Here is a 17,788-nt window from a genome sequence, read left to right as displayed (position 1 = left end):
AAGGACATTCAGACCTGCACCTAGAGTGGCATGACTGGGAGGCATATCCAGTTGGGACGGTGCATTTATTGGATCATGTGATATATTTATTTATTTATTTATTTATTTATTTATTTATCAAATTTATATACCGCCCTATCTCCCGAAGGACTCAGGGCGGTGTACAGGCATTTAAAACACATAAATACAATGTAAGAAATATAAAAACAGTTAAAAAACTTATTCTAAACGCCTATTAATTTAAAATTAAAAATATAAAATAAAAGCCAATTTAAAAACCAGTAATTTAAAATTTAAAATTTAGCTCAGCCCTGCACAATTAAATAAATGTGTTTTAAGCCCGCGGAAGGTCCGGAGGTCCAGCTGACGAAGACCGGGGTAGTTCATTCCAGAGGGTGGGGGCCCCCACAGAAGGCCCTTCCTGGGCGTCGCCAGACGACATTGCCGCGCTGACGGCACCCTGAGGAGACCCTCTCTGTGAGGCGCACGGGTCGGTGAGAGATATTTGATAGCAGTAGGCGGTCCCGTAGTAACCCGGCCCAATGCCATGGGCGCTTTAAAGGTGGTCACCAACACCTTGAAGCGCACCCGAAAGCCACAGGTAGCCAGTGCAGCCTGCGCAGGATGGGTGTTATCACGGAGCCACGGGGCTCCATCTATCACCCGCAGCCGCATTCTGGACTAACTGCAGCCTCGGATGCCCTTCAAGGGAGCCCCATGTAGAGAGCATTGCAGTAATCCAGGCGCGGCGTCACGAGTGCGTGGTGACCGTGCATAGGGCATCCCGGTCCAGAAAGGCGCAACTGGCGTACCAGGCGAACCTGGTAGAACGCTCCCCTGGAGCGGCCGTCAAATGATCTTCTAGAGACAGCCGTTCATCCAGGAGGACGCCTAAGTTGCGGACCCTTTCCATCGGGGCCAATGACTCGCCACCGATGGTCAGCCGGATTTAGCTGACTGTACCGGGATGCCGGCATCCACAGCCACTCTGTCTTGGAGGATTGAGCTTGAGCCTGTTTCTCCCCATCCAGACCCGTCGGCCTCCAGGCACCGGGACAGCACTTGAAAGCTTCGTTGGGGTGGTCCGGTGTGAAAAATACAGCTGGGTGTCATCCGCATACAGCTAGTACTCCACACCGAAACCACTGATGATCTCACCCAGCGGCTTCATGTAGATGTTGAACAGGAGGCGAGAGGATCGACCCCGCGGCACCCCACAAGTGAGGCGCCCGGGCCGACCTCTGCCCCCGTCAACACCGACTGCGACCGGTCGGAGAGATAGGAGGAGAACCACCGATAAACGGTGCCCCCACTCCCAATCCCTCCAACCGCGCAGCAGGATACCATGGTCGATGGTATCGAAAGCCGCTGAGAGGTCTAATAGGACCAGGGCAGAGGAGCAACCTCATCCCTGGCCCTCCAGAGATCATCCACCAACGCGACCAAAGCCGCCTCCGTGCTGTAGCCGGGCCGAAAACCGGACTGGAACGGGTCTAGATAGACAGTTTCATCCAGGTGCAAGGGAAATTGATATGCCACCATACTCTCTACAACCTTCGCGGCGGGTTGGAGACCGACGATAATTACCTAAAACAGCCGGGTCCAGGGGCGGCTTCTTAAGGAGGGCCTCACCACCGCCTCTTTCAAGGCAGGCGGAAGACACCTCCACCAAAGAAGCGGTCGAATCGCCTGAGCCAGCCTCGTGTCACCTCTCGAGTGGCCAGCACCAGCCAAGAGGGGCACGGGTCCAGTAAACACGTGGTGGCATTCAACCTACCCAACAACCTGTCCATGTCCTCGGGAGCCACAGGGTCAAACTCATCCCAAACAATGTCACCAAGACCGCCCTCGAGCATCTCACCCGCATCACCGCAATCTTGGTCCAGACCATCCCGTTGAACGATTTTATCGTATAGATAACCGTTAAACCCCCCAGCACGTCCCTGCAACGGGTCGTCCCGCTCCCCCTGGTGTAGGAGGGAGCGAGTCACCCGAAACAGGGCGGCTGGGCGGTTATCTGCCGATGCAATGAGGGAGGAGGCGTAGTTACGCCTCGCTTCCGCCAATGCCACTAGGTAAGTCCTAGTATAGGACTTCACTAGTGTCCGATCAGCTTCGAGCGGCTAGACCTCCAGGAACTCTCTAGGCGTCTTCTCCGGCGTTTCATCCCTCTCAGCTCCTCGGAGAACCAAGGAGCCGGTTGGGACCTGCGCCGGGTCAGAGGCCGCAAAGGCACGACACGGTCTAAGGCCCCCGCCGCGGCCCGTTCCCAGGCCGCAACAAGTTCCTCAGCCGAGCCGTGAGCCAGACCCTCAGGAAATGGCCCAAGCTCCGTCCGGAACCCATCCGGGTCCATCAGGCGCCTGGGGCGGAACCAACGTATCGGCTCCGCCTCCCTGCGGTGGTGAATGGCGGTCAGAAAGTCCAGGCGAAGAAGAGAGTGATCTGACCATGACAAAGGTTCAATGACTATTTCCTTTAAGTCCAGATCTCTCAACCACTGACTAGAGAGAAAAATCAAATCCAGAGTGCCATATGGATATGTGGGTATGTGGGTGCAGGGGGAAGGGACTTCGACTTTCTTTTGAGTGGGGAAAACCTGGAAGCTTTCAGATTCGGGTTTTCCCAGATATGCCAATATGACATCTCTAATAAAATGGAACTTGGAGGAATTTCTAGCCTCGGAGTCTTCTTTCGTTGGTGGGTGTTACTTGGAACCCTGACAACTGTTTTTGATTAGTGATCTATTCTTTTGGTCGTTTTATTCTAACTGCATGCGGTCCTTGCCAGGTAAATCAGACAAGAATCACAACCATATGAGCTAAATCTGCTTTATTGCAAAGCCACATTGACAGAATCTTTGCAAGTCTGAAAATACAATCCTCCTCCTCCCACCCACTCCCCCATATCTTTTAAAGCATGAGAAAAACTAGAAAGGATCCCTTATGAGCCTCTTGCGCCGCCCATTACCCAGTTGCCAGTTAGGCTGCCTCTTATCTGTTTCTTGACTTTGCTCAGTCTCCCAAGGTCTTTCCCGTATCCCATTACACCATGCTGCTAATAAATCTTGCAATATGGTCTTTAATCAATGAGTTTTTAATCCCCTGTTCATTAAAATTCTTATTTCGCTGTTAAGTTATGCCCATCTGACTTGTATTTTAAAGTTTATTTCAAAATAAAAATCCATATTAAAAAGCAAAAATATAGTTTGAAAACGTATTACTTAAACCAGGTGATTAATTGACCAATAGTGATAAATAAGATCCCAATGTTTAATATTTAGGTACACAATACACATTACCTTCATATACAACACAAGACCTCTCCACTTTTCCCTTCCTATTACCAATGCAAATATGATAGCAGCTTGCCTACAAATAGTTAATGATCACTAGTGTGAAGTGGAAGCCAAGGTAATCCTGGGTCACAGTTCTACCATTACAATAAGAAAAATGTGCTATTATCACGTATTTGAAACTTTTGCTCAGATACAGGCACAAAAACATCTTGCCTAGTTTAATGGGATCACAACCAGAAGACTCAGAATTGTGGGAATTAACACCATCTGTTCTTTGATGCATGACAGATGTATATATGCAATAAAGGTTAAATAGTTCAGGTGTTACAGCAGACCAGTACAGCAGCAATAACAAATCAATAGATATCTGATTTCAAATATACATTCACATTTTTTTATTACTGTTTCTAAATTTCTGTGACCATCTGGATACTCCTCCAAAGGGAATTATTGAATATTTCCTAGGCAAAACCAAGATTAAGAAACTTATTGTTCTAAAAGAAATAGAGTGGCAAGTCTGTTTCTTTATACAGGTAGTCCTCTATTTACAACCACAACCGAGTCCAAAAATTATGTTGCTAAGTGGAACATTTATGAAGTGAGTTTTACCCCATTTTACAACTTTTCTTGCCACAATTGTTAAGTGAACAATAGCATTTGGTAAGTTAGCAACATGGTTGTTAAGTGAATCTAGATTCCCCATTGACTTTGCTTGTCAGAAGCTGATCATATGACCCTGGGGCACTGGAATCATCATAAATATGAACCAGTTGCCAAGCATATGAATTATGATCTGGTGACCATGGGGATGCTGCAACAGTCATAAGTATGAAAAATGATCTTGTTACTTTTTTCAGTGCCATTGTAACTTTGAATGGTCACTAAATGAACTGTTGTAAGTCGAGGACTACCTGTACTTACTATGTAATAGATAATCATAAAATATTAACAGCAGTATTTCTAACAAGTTGCAATAACATCAAAATGAGATCATGTATGTCATGACATCATTCCAATATGAGATTATATGACGCCATGGTACAACGCTAATGTACAAGTCATCTGCTTGCTGACTTCATAATGCACATGTCATTACTAGCTGTCCTCTGAGCCCCAAAAGCATTTCCATGACCTCTAAAATATTTCCAAGGCAATTGCCCAAATCAGCTGCGGTGAAATCTTTGGTCAAGATAAAGATATTCACCAAAATAAAGTACTACGTATTAGTGTGGTATAAAATGCCTAGAAACCAAGTTTGCTTGTTTCAAATATTACCTATTATATAAACTCAGATGATATGTGTTTAAACAGAAGTGAGAGCTTCCCAGGTTTACTTCATAGCTGGGTCAGAGTTGGGGACAGAAAAACATGAACTATCAAAGATTTTTGAAGTTAGCTTGTTCATGCTGAGCATGAAGTCAGAATGTAGACAACTGAGAAATACAACCTAAGATTGCAAATTAATTCAGAATGGAGATTACAATAAGAAAACATTTCATTTTTTAAAAATTAAGTATAATTTAACTTCAGGAATAAAAAATATTACTTAAATCAGGAGAATTCTTTTTAAATGGAAACTTCTCAGCTATAAAAAAAAATAAATATGCACAAGAGGCCCACAGTTTATTATGTTTGACAATATATGGAAATTCCATGTAAAATCTAGATGCTCCACTAAGAGAAAGAATATGATTTCCCCCCAGAGGGAGTCTTTAACTGTACATATGACACCATTAAAATGATTAAAATGTCCTCCTCCTTTTTGGATGACATTCTTCTCTAATATAAATTATTTGGGTAGAACACATTGACATCATTTTTTTTAAAAAATGGTCAGTAACCCCTTCTTAGGCTAAAATTTCTTAATGTTATTCTTTTACATTTATAATAAAATATTGCAATTAAGGAGCTACATGTGATATTTTGCAAACTGTCTTCTACTGTATATCATGAGTTTCCTTTAATCTCTTCCCCACTGATCGCCATATTCTTCCCAAAACCAATCTGGGAGAGGGCAGAAGGATGACGGATGAATAGGAAGAATTTATTGCATTGGTAAATATTATTCCATCAGCAAGACTGCTGAAAAATTAACCTTAACTGTTTTTCTTAAATGTTTTCTGAGATTATCATTTGCCCAAATTTATAAAAACTGTAGTCATAGACATTCATTTAAAGGAAAGGAAAGGAGTCCCTCAGGATTTTACTCCACTAGTCATAGCCAACCATAGGGGATGATGCTCATCTCCGTTTTCCTTCTTTCACTCCTAAAGGGCAGACTAAAATATAATAACCTTTTTAAAAATTGCTTGCAAAATGGTAGCTAACAGTTATGCTAAAAAAGCTGGTGTGATGAAATGATTAAAGCCCTGGACTGGAAATAGAAAGATCCAGGTTCTAATCTACCCTCAGCCACAGAAGCTAACTGGATAACTTTGGGCTAGTTACTCTCAATTCTTACAAGTTCTTATAGTGGTGAAAATTAAGAGAAGAATGTATGACTCCTTAAGGTCACAACTGAAATGTAGGATCATAGATAGATGATGGATGGATGGATGGATGGATGGATAGATAGATAGATAGATAGATAGATAGATAGATAGACAGACAGACAGACAGATAGACAGAGTGAGTGAGTCTAGGAATAGTTATTATTTCAAATCTAACAGTATTTTTCTCCATAAAAATACTAAAATGGTAGTCAATACTGGAAATATTCAATATGTAGCCATTAAGTGTGCCGCATGGATCTTATAATCCACTGAAATGAAAATTATAGTTTTTCAGAACGCTATTATTAACCACATCTGAACATAAAGCAAGTACAATATAGGCAGGTCCTGGGTTAATCTGCATTTGTTAATCACTGTGGAATTAATTACCGTATATACTCGAGTATAAGCCGAGTTTTTCAGCACATTTTTTGTGCTGAAAAACGTCCCCTCGGCTTATACTCGGTCTCTGACTTATACTCAAGTTTTTTTTTAAGCCCTCGCATACTCGAGTATATCGGCTTATACTCGAGTTTTTCTTTTTCACATTTTACCGGACTGAAGCCCTGCCGGTGCAGTGAGAGGGCGGGGCGGGGGAGCCGCCAGCCTTCTCAGCTGAGGGAGGGAGGGTTTCCCAACCGGTAGGTGCCTCATTTCCACCTCGGCTTATCCTCGATTATATCCGGCTTATCCTCGAGTTTTTTTTTTTTCTTTTTTTCACATTTTACCGGACTGAAGCCCTGCCGGTGCAGTGAGAGGGCGGGGCGGGGGAGCCGCCAGCCTTCTCAGCTGAGGGAGGGAGGGTTTCCCCAACCGGTAGGTGCCTCATTTCCCACCCTCGGCTTATACTCGAGTCCCCAGTTTACCCCAGTTTTTGGGGTAAAATTGGGGACCTCGGCTTATACTCGGATCGGCTTATATTCGAGTATATACGGTAATTTTTTATTATTTTTTACATATTCAGAACTTCTAAAACAGCAAGTTCTGTGATATTCAACTGGGTATTTTCTTCAATCTTATGATAGAAGTTTTAAGTATGGCTGTCAAGATTTGCAAATACATTTTTTTCTGAATTAACAGGAAAAGGTTATTAGAAAGGGTTGATTTTTGAAAGTTATAAATAGACTAAAAGTCCAGATGGAGCTAATAACATTTTAAAAGTACATATAAGAATCCTTCCCATGAGAAACTATTCAAGGATTTGCTCTCAGAAGAAAAACAATCTGATAAGATGGGATTTTAAAGGTTGGATACTAAAGGACATAAGAAGGAAATAAAGATGACAATTAAAAGAGAAGCATACCTAGACTGGATTTGACCAAACAAAATGGAATAAAACATTTCAACAATATTGAGAAATATTTGTGAACAATGGACTTAACATTTTTAGGATCTCAGCCATAATTGATAAACTAAATGATGTTTCAGAAGAGAATCAGAACTTACTGGATAAGACTGAAACTGATTTAAATGTGGATTTTCAAATGACAAGCTTCAAACAGGATAAGGAAAAAGATGAAATACCAGTTGATGTTTTTAATAACCAAAAAGGATAATACAAATAATATATCAGAAGAGTGACTTGGATAACTTTTATGTTAGATTTACAAAAGTGATTTGTTAATGCAATTTTGTGAGAAGAGACAAAGAGAAAATGAAAAGAAACTGGATATATTTGAAAGGGCAAAAGGTCAGGATTGTTAGGAGAAAGCAGAAGGAATATAAAGTTGGTCTATTTGACCAAGGTTAAAATAGATAGGTTATTATCACTGGTAATCTGTAATGTCATTTTCCTGACTAGGACTAGATGATGATATTTTAAGGTTTTATTTATAGATAAGAGTCATAGTGGGAATGTTTCATTTGTTGAATTTTAAGTTTATTGATTAAAGTTAAAACAGTTAAGATTATTCTGATAGCTTTTAATAATTTTTATGACTGGATTTGAAAGATGAGGTTTGGGGATTTAAGACGGAAAATGAGATATATGTGTAAAAGGAAGGAATTTCAAGTAGATTTATTAGATCAAGTTTATAATACGTTGTATGATACATTGTTATTTCTGGTAACCCTTAAAGGACATTGATTAGAGTGGATGATAGGCTTTAAAGATTTGTTTGTAGAGAGTGAGGCGATATGGGATGAAGAAATTGTTTGAAGTGATTGATTGCTTTCCTTCTTAATTATTTATTGTGTGTAACCTGGCAAACAATTTTTTCATGAACCAATCCGGAAATATTTCAGTGAAGTGATCTGTGAATATTTTGTCATCTTACATTCACCTGATAATCTTTCAATACAGTACTATTTAAGTCTATTGAAACATTTCTTTTTAAAAAGAGATACTTTTGGCTTAACAGAAATCTCAAGGGAACTTTAATGACACATTAAAAAATCTGTGAATAGTAACTGTTGGTTTAATGGTTTAAAACAGAGATACATAAAAGGAATTTTTGTGTATAGAACAACTGATTACACTATAAAGTGATATAGAACAGAAAAAGAAAAATGATCATTAACCAGTTTAGGTAAATTCCACCATAGACTGCCTTTTATAGAGACATAACAATATAAAATTTCAAACCTACCCTTTCGCTATTTCTCTTATTTGTTTGTGATACTAAAAATAGTGCTGTATATTTTTAGGATAAATCTTCCTTTTACAGAAATAAGCATGTCTAGTTTTTCATACTTTTTTCAATCTAATTTTTCTTCCCACTTTGGCAAAAAGGATTATCCTTACCGCTATATCAAAACCTAACAACTAAATGGTAAAAAGAAGGGCTCTGGCTATATAGAATAGAATAGAATAGAATTTTATTGGCCAAGTGTGACTGGACACACAAGGAATTTGTCTTGGTGCATATGCTCTCAGTGTACATAAAAGAAAAGATACGTTCATCAAGGTACAACATTTACAACACAATTGATGGTCAATATATCAATATAAATCATAAGGATTGCCAGCAACAAGTTATAGTCATACAGTCATAAGTGGAAAGAGATTGGTGATGGGAACGATGAGACGATTAATAGTAGTGCAGATTCAGTAAATAGTCTGATAGTGTTGATGGAATTATTTGTTTAGCAGCGTGATGGAACTGTTCTTGTGTCTAGTTGTTCTGGTGTGCAGTGCTCTATAGCGTCGTTTTGAGGGTAGGAGTTGAAACAGTTTATGTCCAGGATGCGAGGGATCTGCAAATATTTTCACGGCCCTCTTCTTGATTCGTGCAGTATACAGGTCCTCAATGGAAGGCAGGTTGGTAGCAATTATTTTTTCTGCAGTTCTAATTATCCTCTGAAGTCTGTGTTTTTCTTGTTGGGTTGCAGAACCGAACCAGACAGTTATAGAGGTGCAAATGACAGACTCAATAATTCCTCTGTAGAACTGAATCAGCAGCTCCTTGGGCAGTTTGAGCTTACTCAAACTTACTTATTTACTTGAGTAAGTTGCTCAGTATATTGCTCTGGTAGGTAATTAGTGCTAAATAGGTGTGAAGTATGTTGTTTCAGATAGTCCTTGATTTACAACTACAAATGAGATTGGGATTGCCATTGTCAATTGGTGCAGTCATAAAGTGAGAGAACACATGACTGCATCGATTTACAAAAGCAATCCCTGCTGCGGGTCATTAACTGAGAATCATAAGTCATTACACAAGTGCCCACTATAAGCCATTCTGAGCTTGGTCCCTTCCAATTTTGAGCCTCAGTAAGGTAAGGGATTGCCTTCAACTCCATCCACCCACTTAGCTCTCCCCATCTCTGCCCTTTGGCCACTCTCCATCCTGCCTGCAGGACAATCAAGCAGTCCCAGAACTGTGTGGTTCAGAGGCTGCTTGCCATGTGCCAGGAAGCCTCAGTTGCCCTAGCCCACCCCAGCAAATGCAAGCAACACAGCTGCCTTCTCTCTCAGTTCTTTGCAACAATCTTTCATCTCTTCTGTGAAGCCATGTTGCTATCTGGAGCTCCAGTTTCTCTGGCTAACACTTCTACACGACTGCCCAGCCTGCCCCAGCAGTAGGACACCCATGAACCCCAGCAAGCATTCGTTTGCCCAGCTGCTTTTTTCCCCAGGTTCCCCCACATCAATCTTTCACCTTTTGCTGAAGCAGAAACAATGGGCCACCTTTGTGGTCTTCAAAACGCTAAGCTGTCTTTATAAAGCTGTGCTCCCTTCTGCAAGCCGCATTGTCTTTCCAAAGACTTTCTGGAGACAACACATATTTACAAAGGCAATGCTGTCTTCATACCGCCTTTGGAAAGACAGTGCAGCCTCACAAAGACAATGCAGCTTTACAAAGACTGTGCAGACTTCAGACAGCCTTTGAAAAGATAGTGCAGCTTTATGAAGCCAACATGCCTTTACAAAGGCTCCCAGAGCCACGTGAGGGAACATTTGCCAGAGAATCTAGCTTCAAAAAAAGACAGCAAAGATAGCAAAGCCAAAGCGGATGGGAGCAAAAAGTGAAAGGTCAGTGCAGGGATCTGGGAGAAAAGGCAGCTGGGTGAATGAATGCATGTTGGCTCTTGCTAGGATAGCTGAGGCTTCCCAGGGCATGGCAACCAATCTCAAACCTGGTTGCACCCAGAGTCACTGTTTTGAGATGGGCAGCTATATAAACAAGCAAACTGAGAATTACCTTCATGTCCACAGAAAATCAGGAAAGAACCTTGAGGTGGCCTAGTGAACTTTGCAAATGATGTAGCTGCCTTAAGCAGCAGGTTCTCAGAGGTCTTTGCTCTTTTTACGAGGCTAACATTCTAAAAACCTGATGTACAATACTGGACATTATCTCTCATAGCCACTATTTTATTAATGGGAAAACCTTTCAAGCAGCCATCTTGTAAGAATGCCTGAAACACAATCATAAAATTCTATAGGTGCCCATTTTCTAAATCTGAAAATGCAGATCCTGAACTGAATTACTTTCAAGACATTTTAAAAAGACTAAACAAGATCTTTAGATTGTAGCTATCCACAAAGAATTATAACTCAAAAAGAAACACCATATTACTTACAATCAATTGCTTTAAGCCCTGAAAAGACTGCTCCACAGAGTTGGTATTGAGAACTTGTCTTTTCATTGCCGCTTGTTCACCAAGGAAGCGGAGCATTAAATCTTTAACTGCATCACCCTAATGGGAAAAAAGGATATAATATCTAGCAAACATTTTATTTTTATGTATGTATGTATAGTATGCTTGGTCATACAATATATTTCTGTGAAAGGCAACTTTTGCAGATCATTACACTGAAAATTGAAAAACACTCTTTTAAGGAGGATACTTATCACCTTCACGTTCTCCAATAGAGCTTATTACCTCACACTGGATTTAGATTCTTTATACCAAGTCCTTTAAATTTCTTCAATTAATATTCTCTGGATTAGGTTTAGCCAATTTTACTAAAAGATACTGAGAAGACACAGTAGAAGTCTAGAACACTACAATGCTCAAACATTACTTTGTAGTTAATAATAGTTACAGGGACCGAGGTGGCCAAAATAACATCTACCTTTTGACAGTGGTGAGATTCTTCATTCCATAAGGAAATAATGGCATGGGTCCTGACTGAAGACCTCATCTGTCTTTCTAGTTTGATCTCAGCAGGTTCTTACTTGCCTTTTCTGAGGGCCAAAATAAAAAGACTAATTACATAGTTCTGCTCCTGAGTGTGAGGTCTCTCTTCTCCACAGGATGCCGATCTATATCAGAACATACTGTGAGGGGAAGGAACATTAATCATTTGGCCCTGCTGGGTTTTCAATGCAGATTTGGCCTGTTGTTTTCACTGCAAAAAAAAAAAAAGGTTCCTCAAAATAAAAAGGAACCACATTTTAGGCATTGACTGTGCAATCTAAACTGGGACCACAGCAAGGGGGATAGGATTAAATCCATCCTAGGAACCTTATCTTTATTAGAACCTTCACATCTGTGGCCATCTGTGAAGGAGAACTGTACAGACAATAGGTCATTTCTAGGAAGCCTGGAAATAAAATTTATTTCACTCAGGTTGTACACAGAAAGTTTCTCAGAGCCCTTCCTGATGAGCTAGGCCAGGGGTCTGCAAACTTGGCTCTTTTATGACTTGTGGACTTCAACTCCCAGAGTTCCTCAGCCAGCTCGAGGAACTCTGGGAGTTGAAGTCCACAAGTCTTAAAAGAGCCAAGTTTGCAGACCCCTGAGCTAGGTTAAGGATGCTTAAATTGATTTTTCTGGCCTTTCAGTATTGTTATCCGCCCACTTGTGTTACAGTATAACCCCAGAGTTTGAGGGCCAATGACTTACTCTTCCCAATAGGCTGCCAAGTACCTGAAGGCAGATGCGGTAATGGCTGGATAGGGTTGTGTATTGTTAGGTGAATAGAGGTTTGCTAGTGTGCATGTACAGCACATCGAAGGGGGGTGAATATTTTGTTGACAGGCAAGAAGCGGGAGGGATGTGAGAGGCAGAAGCATAGAAACCATGATCGACATGAGGTGATATGGTGGATTCAGAAAGATGGGATGCACTCAAGAGATATCAGATTGGCTGTCTGAAAGATTCTGATTCAATCCCTGGAGGTTGTGCAAATCTGGATGAGGAGGAACAGGCTCTTCCTCAATCCTGAGAAGACAAAGTAGCTTCATTTTTGACCTCCTAATTCCAGAGACATTGTATGTTTACATTTTAATGGGATTGCACTTCCAAATGAGACTAGCATGAAATTTAGGGTTCCTCTTGGACTCACAGCTCATGCTCAAAAAGGAAGTGGCAGCTACGTCCAAAAGGACCTTTGCACAATTACATTTGGTACATCAATGAGCTTGTCCCTGGATCAAAGAAGTTTCAGACATTCATTCATACCTTGATCAATTCATGATTGACTGTCAGCCGTCCCAGGTAAACCAGGCAGGAAACATAACTAGATGAACCAATTCTATTTTGTTGTAAGGCTACATTAACAGAATCTTGCAAGTCTGAAAGTACAAACTTCCTACTGACCACATTTAACTGCCTGATGCATTAAGGTGGGTCCATCCTAAGTTTCCTTCTCTGACCGTTAAGCCATTGGAGACTATCACCTCTCTTCTATGATCGTTCCCCAACGTCATCCAAAAGCTTTTAATTTTGCTTTGTTATAAGCTGTTTAGAGTAGTCATGCAATCAGGTGGACTCAAAATTGAAACATTAATTTTTATTGTGAGCTGTGTTATTAGCAGGCAGCTGATCTATTTTATGAAAAATATCGTGAATTCAATCCTTATACTGCCAATTTAAACATTTACAATTACAAGCATTATTTGTTTATAATTATAACATGACCATTGTTTCTCTTTGTCCTAAGCCTGTTTAAACTATTTTCCTGAAATTGGCATGTCATGATTACTATCACAATAAATTTCGTAATACTATGTCCCAAGGCAAAATAATGACTCTCTCAAAAAGAAAACATATTTTAAATAAAGGTAGCTCAAATCTCTCACATTGGTTTCTACAAACGTTAGGAAACTTCATCCCTTCAGTGTTTCTCAGGTTTAATGTTTTTGCAGATTTCATCCCACTTTGGTGAAAAACAAAAACACCGTTTAACTGTTTGAATTTTTACTTGCTATATAGTTTGACAATCTTTCTCTTTTATTGATGCACACATAACTACTTGCCAAGCAGCCCAGATTGGAGCTCCAGATTTATTTATTTTATTTATTTTATTAGATTTTTATACCGCCCTTCTCCCGAAGGACTCAGGGGGTGTACAGCCAAATAATAAAACCCCACAATATACACATTAAAACAGAAACTTAAAACCGAGCATATTACATAAATGGCCGAAATTTAAAACAATCAATTTAAAACCCTAAAATTCATAAATAACCCCAATTAAAATTTAATAAAACTATTAAGCCAGTCCCGCTTGAATAAATAAATGCGTTTTCAGCTCACGGAGAAAGGTCCGAAGATCAGGCAATTGGCGTAAACCAGGGGGAAGTTCGTTCCAAAGAGTAGGAGCTCCGACAGAGAAGGCCCTACCCCTGGGGGCCGCCAGCCGACATTGTTTGGCGGATGGCACCCTGAGAAGACCCTCTCTGTGTGAGCGTACGGGTCGGTGGGAGCAGGCGGTCCCGTAAGTACCCGGGTCCTAAGCCATGGAGCGCTTTAAAGGTGGTAACCAAAATCTTAAAGCGCACCCGAAAGACCACAGGAAGCCAGTGCAGGCTGCGCAGGAGTGGTGTTACATGGGAGCAACGAGTGGCTCCCACTATTACCCGCGCAGCTGCATTCTGAACTAGCTGAAGCCTCCGGGTGCACTTCAAGGGCAGCCCCATGTAGAGAACATTGCAATAATCCAAACGAGAAGTGACAAGAGCGTGAGTGACCGTGCATAAGGCATCCCAGTCAAGGAAGGGGCACAACTGGCGGACCAAGCGTACTTGGTGAAAGGCCCTCCTGGAGATGGCCGCCAAATGATCTTCAAACGACAGCCGCCCATCCAGGAGGACACCCAAGTTGCTCACCCTTTCCATTGGGGCCAATAACTCGCCCCCAACAGTCAGCTGCGGTTGCAGCTGACTGTACCGGGGTGCCGGCATCCACAGCCACTCCGTCTTGGAGGGATTGAGCTTGAGCCGGTCAGAGAGATAGGAGGAGAACCACCGATAAACGGTGCCTCCCACTCCCAAACTCTCCAACCGGTGCAGCAAGATACCATGGTCGATGGTATCAAAAGCCGCTGAGAGATCTAATAGGACCAGGGCAGAGGAACAACCCCTATCTCTGGCCCTCCAGAGGTCATCCACCAACGCGACCAAAGCTGTCTCCGTACTATGTCCGGGCCGCAAGCCGGACTGGAACGGGTCTAGATAGACAGCTTCATCCAGGTACTGGGGAAGCTGCCATGCAACCACACTCTCTACAACCTTCGCCACAAAGCGAAGGTTGGAGACTGGACGATAATTTCCCAAAATAGCTGGATCCAGGGAAGGCTTCTTGAGGAGGGAATTGGATGGGCTCTACAGACTCATAATTGTTATCCATCTTTAACATTATTTTTAATGGAAAGGTGGAACCTAAGCAACACGTAAAATTAGATACCAAAAGCTCTGTGTTGGAATTTATTAGATAAGATTTCAAGTGATTAAAAGCAACAGAGGATTCTCACCTGAATATTGTCAAATTTTAATCCCGGCATGGTCACATTCTCCTTGTCTATGAAAATATTATTATATGGCTGGGTGGCTACGGAAATCAACACACTCCTAGTTGCATCACTAGGAAGCCATGCATCGTTTCTTCTGTCCATCTCACTCATGTTCAGCACAGAGGCAAAAGGGTCATCACCACCTTGAAAAACAGCTTGAATCTGGGAAAATGGCTTTGGAGACTGAGATATTTCTGGAGAAGATGCAGATTTCCCAGGTTCTGATCTTCCGTTTTTAAGAGCATATTTATGTTTAGCAGAGTCATGCAATTCCCCAACTGTTACAAGAGAAGACATTTGTTCGGGTACAGATGTGCTTGCATTGGGGTTACTGACCGAAATAAAAGATGATGTAGTAAAGGAATCAAAAAAATCAGAAGCTAATGTGTTATTACTAATGGCTTCCCCAAAAAATTTGCTTAGGCTTGGGCTAGGCTGAACCACCTGTGGATGAAGTTTCACTGGAGTCTCACTTACAGCACCAAGGCTGGGTGACTTCACCATTTGAGGCTCAAAGCCATCATGTAAAAACTGTTGCTGACCAGTTGTCTGATTTCCCTGGCTAAAGATGGTACAGATAGGAATAGGTTCTGAGTCAATTGGTGATTTAATGACAACGGGAGTAGAAACAATTTCCTCTGGTTTGCTTTCATCAACTATGTTTGATGGAGACTTTAAAAGTTTGTCACATTCTGTTTCCAGTTCGTTTTTTGCTGACGTCTGAATTAGATTTTCATTTAAAGAGGACTGATAGTCAATTCTCGAATCAGAAATACTTTTGGCAGTAGCTTCAAGTTTTGTATCCTTCCCATTTCTAATGACTTCCTGTCTCTCTAAAATCTCCTCTCCTTCTATTACTTCAGTATTGTTTGCTTCAATTTGTTTGACTATTTCCTGCAGGCAGCCAAGTTCACCAGTATCATCTTCACTATTATTTGGAGAATCAGATATCACAACGCTCTCCATCATGTGCTCACTAAGTTTGTCTATGAAGTTACTGGAGTCTTCTGCAATATTTTCATTTTCTTCAGATGCAGATTCATCTCCTCCCAGATCAATGGTTTCTTCGTGGAACAGAAGTTCCTCAGAAGCCTGCTGTTGGATATCACAAATGTCAGCCATTGCATTTGAACTTCTTACTCCAGTGTCTTCAATATTGCTTTCTTGTTTTTCCATAGTTCTTCTACATAAAAAAGAAATTGCTATTGATCAGTACTACATATAGGACAATTTATGCATAAAGCAACAATATACACAGCCACTGCAATAATTACGAACACTGTTCAAATTATGAAACACTTTATTAATATCTTTCTAACCACCCTCCCATTTTCTTTTTTCTTGGCATGAAAGTAATGGTTGAAATACTGGGTATCTTAACAATGAGCTCTTGACTGGGCCAAAATATAGGATAGATCCAGCTGTGGCCACTTGGGAAAGTATTGTGCTGCAAGGCCTTTTGCCTTATCTATATACTATATTCTACTTGGTTGGCTTGCAATATCACAAATTCAGACTTGGACAACACAGTCTCTACCTTCAATGCATAGACTATCTTTCCTGCAAGAAAAGATGATTGAAATGTTCTCTAGTGGAATTCCCATCTATCTCTGTATTCAGAAAAAGGGGAAGGGAGATTGCCAGTGGCCAAATTCAGGCGGACAAAATAGCATTACAACTCTGAGTGAGGAGGAATAGAAGAAGAAATGAAAACTTCAAGTAGACAAGAAGGGAAATCCTGCATGAGAAGGCTTGGATAAGTGAACACTAAATTGAACTGAGTTAAGAAGGCAAATCTTAATAGACTAAACCTCCTGTCAGTTAGGCAACACATTAGGACTTCTATTATTTATTTATTTGTTTCCCTCTTCCCAACTCTTTTGCAGATTCAGCAGGTGAAACAACAATCAGGTAAGAACCAGAAAGAACAAAAAGCCATTTAACTTGAAATATAAATATAATAAATTCAGGCACAATAAAAAAATATAAATGACAATTCTGATCAACAGCTGAATTTAAGATGGACCATTTAAGATGGACCAGAGCTGAATTTAAGATGGACCAGAGCTGAATTTAAGATGGACCAAAGCTGAATTTAAGATGGATCAGCTGAATTTAAGGGGGGGGGGAGAGAGAGGGAGGGAGGGAGGGAGAACCAAACCTAATTTATAACAATCTCATTCACTATTTTTTGAAGTTTTCATATGCCAAAGTGATCAGCAAAGATGTCCATGGATATTGACCTTTGTCATCCATCATGGCTTTGACAAACTAAGGTGTTCACATTATGGTTTTTAAAAACACAAGGACTAAACTGGGTTATCAGATTTATAAAAGTCCTATCAGTACCACATGTAAAATACCCCACTAATTATGAGAAAAGTTACTGGCACTTTTGGAACATTTTCACAGTGCATCATAAACAAAATGGTCATCACCAGGTGGTCCATTTTGACTTTTTATTGTCCATTGCATTATGGATAGAAAGTCAGCTGAGGCCATCATATAAAACTTTATTAAAATAGAAAAGGTCAACATTTCTGAACCATGTCAATACCCTTAATTTCACCTGTGTCACATTCAGTATACTCTGTTGTTTGTCACATTGGTCCAGGTTATCTGAGGAACAGTCTCACACCAAAGGAATTGCCTTATTCTACCCATCACAGCAGAAGGGTCATACTATGGATCTCATTGGTCAAGGAATTCTCTCTGGCAGGATCCAAGTGAAGAGCATTTTCTCTTATGCCTCCCACACTCTGGGGAGTGTGGACCAAGTTCAGATCAGCACCCACCATTTTGGCTTTCCAAAAGAAT

The 17,788-nt window shown here is 41.0% G+C and overlaps 1 protein-coding gene across 1 annotated transcript in view; it reads right to left on the bottom strand.

Moving 5' to 3' along the window:
* TRAPPC12 (trafficking protein particle complex subunit 12) overlaps positions 1 to 17,788 on the bottom strand; it is an 85,426-nt gene that overhangs the window by 66,033 nt on the left and 1,605 nt on the right. Inside the window, exons 3-4 of the mRNA XM_058177848.1 lie at positions 14,933 to 16,154; positions 10,813 to 10,929 (exon numbers count right to left, since the gene is read on the bottom strand). Of these exons, the coding sequence (XP_058033831.1) occupies positions 10,813 to 10,929; positions 14,933 to 16,147 (1,332 nt within the window). The 5' untranslated portion in view covers positions 16,148 to 16,154. The remainder of the gene's footprint in view (positions 1 to 10,812; positions 10,930 to 14,932; positions 16,155 to 17,788) is intronic.

This window comes from Ahaetulla prasina, chromosome 1 (genome assembly GCF_028640845.1).
Source record: "Ahaetulla prasina isolate Xishuangbanna chromosome 1, ASM2864084v1, whole genome shotgun sequence".
Taxonomy (NCBI): Eukaryota; Metazoa; Chordata; class Lepidosauria; order Squamata; family Colubridae; genus Ahaetulla; species Ahaetulla prasina.
Note: the sequence above shows the minus strand (reverse complement) of the source record. Positions and strands in the feature narration are given on the sequence as shown.